Source organism: Acartia tonsa, chromosome 4 (genome assembly GCF_053477335.1).
Source record: "Acartia tonsa isolate MP-2025a chromosome 4, ASM5347733v1, whole genome shotgun sequence".
Taxonomy (NCBI): Eukaryota; Metazoa; Arthropoda; class Copepoda; order Calanoida; family Acartiidae; genus Acartia; species Acartia tonsa.
The window spans coordinates 11,188,828-11,194,823 of NC_137263.1; the positions used below are offsets into that span (position 1 = coordinate 11,188,828).

General features: G+C 32.5%; 1 protein-coding gene across 1 annotated transcript; it reads left to right on the forward strand.

Annotated features, from left to right (window-relative positions):
- The first annotated feature begins 564 nt into the window (after window positions 1-564).
- On the forward strand, window positions 565-5,714 carry LOC145318220 (uncharacterized). Its single transcript, XM_080159556.1, has 4 exons — window positions 565-677; window positions 1,177-1,227; window positions 3,698-3,820; window positions 5,570-5,714. Exons 1-4 carry the CDS (start codon window positions 566-568, stop codon window positions 5,632-5,634), a joined length of 351 nt encoding a protein of 116 aa, XP_080015682.1. The 5' UTR covers window position 565; the 3' UTR covers window positions 5,635-5,714.
- Window positions 5,715-5,996: the final 282 nt, after the last annotated feature.

The following is a 5,996-nucleotide window of genomic DNA, read 5'->3' on the forward strand; positions in this document are numbered from 1 at the left end:
TTAGGCTTTTTAAATATGTCTAATTTTTCTTATATAACGCAGAAAAGTCAATTTGTACTTTGTACTAATGAATATTATGAATGTTAAATATATAAAGATTTATAAGCGCTACTTTTGTAAATAATTGTCCTTGTATAATTATGTCTTTAATCTAAAATTAAAATTGTTAAGTATGTAGGTGAAATTTGTGTACATGTATAGCAAATACAATTTCAATACGATATTACATAGAGTAAATATAGAGTACAAACCAGGGTTTGGTAGACGTGCATCATAAGCCACCAATAAACTGTAGACAAATCTTACGTTTTATAACTTAAAAAATTTGCTGATAATTTAAACCTGTTCAAAATATAGAAATCAAAGCTCGGCAGCAGCTAAATTTGTGAAAGGTTGATTTCCCTGAGGCTTACAGGTAGCTTACGCACGGCTGTAAAGCCCTAATAGAAACCCATCTATTAAGGAAAATTGGTAGATTATGCGGTTTTTAATCTCAACTGCCGAGCGCAGATAAAAAGCTTTATAAAGGGCAGCTTTACTAATTGAGATAAACTTAACTTTTCAGATGGATACACTAATGAGAGAAATTATAAATCCTCTAATAAACTTTCTAAACGGTGGAGATGATGAGAGACAGATTGTTTTATCCTCCACAGCAGTTTTGGGTGTATCACCAAGTAAGTATCTGTAATAATCCTGTAATATAAAGGAGTAAAGGTTTTTTTTTGTCTGAAGCTAAAGATCTCTGTTATTGCTGGTCCGAATTGGGTGCACTTTTTAGGGAAGCTTTAAAAATAAGGTATTTTATGTTATTTTCCTGAACACAGTAATAGTGTCTGACTGATTATGACGTAACAAAAAAAAATAGCCAATGAGAGGCCACTATAAATTTTACCATTGGTCAATACTGGCCTCTCATTGGCTAATTTTTTTTGTTAAGTTATAATTAGTCAGACACTATTACTGTGTTCTATTTTCTAGAGGCAAAATAAAAGGTGGGGTGGAACTATTGGAAGGAACTTTTTTTTGTTACATTAAAGTATCTTAGCCTATAAAAAAATTAAAAGAGAGCCCAACATGAAATTTTAGCTTTTAGTTTTAATTTGTAATACAAAAAAAACTTTTTTCACGCATTAGTTAAAAAATGATAGATTTTCCCTACTTTTCTTTTTTCAGCCTATGGAGCCTTAGTTATAGTAGCCATATCTTTTGTAATAGCAGCAGCAGGTAACAACTTAATGTCAGGGATCTAAAGGGGTAAGACAATGGCCGATAAAAATATGTACATCCCCAATGAATTTGCACAAATTTACCCCTTCTGTAGATTACAAGTAGTGGTTGAACGTCTGGACACTCTACTAAATGATCCAACCAATAAAAGTTTCCAAAGTTGTTGAGCCAACGGTTAAGAAAACGTTATCATTAAACTTTAGGGTCTAGAGTAGTAAACAGTCCAATGTCCTCTCCCTGCCAGAATAAATATAATTTATGATAAGGACAAGGATGTAATTAAGTAGCGCAGCAACTAAGAGCTAGAAATAATCTCATGAGAACAGAACAGTATTAATTTAGAATAGTAAACTTTTTGCTGTTGTGGGAATAAAAATTTTCAGAATTATTCATTCTTTTTTTGGGAGGGTGGGGGGGGGGGAGCGGGGTTTATATAGCAATTTCTCTTAGGAGGCAAGATGTTTCCTCCCTTATAATATTTAGTTATAAATGTACCTTAACCGTACACAAGGCTACAATGTAAAAGAGACAATTTCAGTCCAGTGGTTAGCAAGATCCCTAGCCACAGACAGACACACACACATACTGTTACTTTTATCAAATAATTATTTTGCCTAGGAAGCCTACTATATTATTCTATGTATATATTATGTCTAGGAAGTCTACTATATCATTCTATGTATATATTATGCCTAGGAAGTCTACTATACAGGGTGCACCACATAAATCCGGACTTTTTCTTATTTTTAAACAAATAAACATGAAATCGTCAATTTTAAAGATTTTATTGAATTTTAAAAACTGGGAAGCAACCTAGGTATGTGACTATTAGATTATTTAATAAAATCGCCGCCAGTCTCAATCACCGCCTCTACCCGCCCCCTGAACCGCCTGCCGACCCTGTTCATCATGTCCCTGTTCAGTCAGGCAAAGTTCTCCATGATAGGAGCAATGAGAGAGGTCTTTTTGGTATGGGTGCGTCTATTGGTTCATGCTTTAATGGCGCTCAAGGCCCAAAAGTCCATTGGATTAAGATCGGGGCTGCTGGGAGGCCACATCTCCTTAAGGACGTGAGTAACCGCAGGATCCAAATCAACCCATCTTTAAAGCTACCCTTTGACACGACGGCTCTCATTTGGGCCACAGTTAAGCTAGAACAACGTTTTATACCTTTTTAAAAATGGCATAAAGATTAAGATAGGGTTATTAGCGCAATACATAGTCTAAAGCGAGTTTCAAGGTTCCATATGGGCACCTGAAGTCAAGAACCGAGAAATTTTCAAGATTTTTGACGTTTTTGACATCTTAAAATCTACCACGATCCACTTTGTTGGAGTACTTCAGCCAAGTTAGCTGGGATAGAGTGCTCTAGTCTTTTCTAGTGCTTTCACTAGGTATCTGATAGTATCTCCAGCAAGTTTCATTAGTCCATCTCACCTACAGATGGACTGAGGTCAGATTTAGTAGGCCCAAGTCATAAATCCACGGTAAACTATCTGCGCAATTCGAATCTGCCTTGTTGAACATATGCACGGCCAGCTCGGCGTACATGTCCTCCATCGTCCAAAGATTTTCATGGGCATAAAGGTCATAACCTAAGCTTTTTATAGTGGGGTCAAACGTCTTGATTGGTCAAGTAGTTTTGGCGCTATGGCCGTTTAAAAAAAGTCCGGATTTATGTGGCGCACCCTGTATCATTCTATGTATATATTATGCCTAGGAAGTCTACTATATTATTCTATGTATATATTATGTCTAGGAAGTCTACTATATTATTCTATGTATATATTATGCCTAGGAAGCCTACTATATTATTCTATGTATATATTATGTCTAGGAAGTCTACTATATTATTCTATGTATATATTATGCCTAGGAAGTCTACTATATTATTCTATGTATATATTATGTCTAGGAAGTCTACTATATTATTCTATGTATATATTATGTCTAGGAAGTCTACTATATTATTCTATGTATATATTATGTCTAGGAAGTGTACTATATTATTCTATGTATATATTATGTCTAGGAAGCTTCCTATATTATTCTCTGTATATATTATTATGCCTAGGAAGCTTCCTATATTATTCTCTGTATATATTATGCCTAGGAAGCCTACTATATTATTCTATGTATATATTATGTCTAGGAAGTCTACTATATTATTTTATGTAAATATTATGTCTAGGAAGTCTACTATATTATTCTATGTATATATTATGTCTAGGAAGTCTACTATATTATTCTATGTATATATTATGTCTAGGAAGTCTACTATATTATTCTATGTATATATTATGTCTAGGAAGTCTACTATATTATTCTATGTATATATTATGTCTAGGAAGCCTACTTTATTATTCTATGAATATATTATGCCTAGGAAGCCTACTATATTATTCTCTGTATATATTATGTCAAGAATGTCTACTATACTAGTCTATGTATATATTATTATGCCTAGGAAGCCTACTATATTATTCTATGCAAACAATGGCGGACCTGACTGTTGGTTCTTATCAGAGTAGACCAAACAATTATTCTGGAAGATTATTGTTATTGTCAGACACAATGAATACTCAGCCAGGTAAAGAGGATTATATTCAATATAAGATCCTATAATATTACATATATATGTTTATTTTATGCTTATTAAAAGCGAAACTTTTCTTTAATAAGGTCGGTTGGTTCGTTTGTAACAGTTAGCTCTTTTCGTTACTTTAGTTAAAAATTATCACATTTATTCATTTCTATATAGTCGACATAAATAATAGTAAATCATATAATAATATGGCAGCCATGAAAATTTTTATTATTGAGACGAAATTAATAACTTACCTAATACTCCTAAAAGTCTGCACTAAAAAATATTTAGAAGAAACTCTATGATTCTAAAAATATAAAAAGTTAAAAGCAATATATTTTAATGTAAGGTCACTTATGAAATTATATACATATATTTTCCAAAAGTATTGATTTACTTAAAACTAGAGACATGTTATAAATTTTCATGTTTTTATATTTTGAGTGAGTATATACTATATATCTAACCCTGTTGTATTGCAAAGTATGACTTTTTCAAAGCAATTGATTTGATGCAAAATGCAGAGTATTTGAATAGCCATCTCTCCACATTTTATACTACATACAATATACATTTGGGGACCACGGATTTTGCCATACTAAAGAAGAGAAACTAGACTACTCAATGTTAAAGATAGTTAAACAAGGATTTTAACATCCACATCAGCGAAGCTAAACCAAATCAGAAGTTCAGACAAACAAACATCAACAAATTCTAAAGAAATCTAAACAAAAATGTATAATCTGCTCCAAAATTATGCAAATACAAGAAACTCAAAGCCATACAGGACTTTGCTCTTAATTTTCCCAAAAAAAAATAAGTTGCTGAAAAGTTTTATCTCTACTCAAGTATGATTATCTATTTAAGGGTCTTGTTTCTAAGATAGAACAAAATTCATGGCTACCCTAATATGTATATTTATACATATATAACATAAATCACCCATCAACTTTTATATAGAAATTTGATATCTAATCAAGTATTCAGGGATAGAACATTGGAATATAAAATAATCTTTCTCCCAATAATTGAAAATCAGTTTGTTTTTGGTAATAAACAAATATTTGATAGAAGAATAATTTAGCAACTATTGTCATCTCCCTGCCTGGTATTTAATGCAAAATATGGGACTCATGAATACTTTAGCTGCAAAATTTGTGTTGAAAAGTGGAAAAGTTTTGAGCAAATTGAGTTTTCTTTGTGAAAATAGTTAATAGGGTAAAAAGAAATGAAGTTAGGTACATATGGCGTCACCTATCAACACAAACTTTTTCATAAATTATTCTAGAAACTTCGTAAAAGAATGGAGGACCTATATTAAAACGAATCTAATCTACAAGGATTACCTTATATGGGAGAGAGGTATGATGGCGACCGAATCTTACTCCTGTAGTGTTTTATTGAGCTTTCACACAAAATTCCTATTGATCACTGATATCCACCTCCCCTCCCCCCTTCACTATTTTAAAATAGTGGATGAGGGGGGGGGGTTAGTTTTTTCCCTATGCATGCGGGGCCTATACCTGCCGCCCAGAAAATTAAACAAACGAAAAATTAACACCCTCTCCCTTTTATTTTCAAATTATTTATAAAATAAGGGGGAAGGGGGGTGAGGGTGTTTTCAGTGCTAATTGAGACACTGCATGTGAAAGCGCCCAATTCTAAAAATTGTTGGTTATTGAATTGAGTACAATAGTGATAAGAGTTGTAGAGCATATTCTAACAAAATAATCATTTGAGCTGTATTTTTAGGTGATCGAGTTGATTCAAGTACCTTTTACAAATATATGGAAAGTCTTTGGAAGAAATATGGATGAATACAAATAAAAAAATAATCTTTTATTGTATTGTACTTGCTATTATTATGCAAAAAGTATCAAATAAATATGTTTTTTTTTATCTGTTATACTTAGTTGGTTTACAGCACAATTTATTTCTATTCCTTCCCTAACAGATGCAAACAAAATAGAAAATAGTGTGTATCCACAAATTATGGCATACAAACGTGTTGAGTGTCCAGGAATGGATATATTATTACCTGGATATTGCACCAGATTTTTAGAAAACTCGTAGCGGGCTGAAATAACAATACCCCCCAGTCTTACACCTTCTCTCCCCCTTAATGAACAAACTATGTTCCATGTTAGAAACCTAAATTGACGACAATATTCCCATGTCA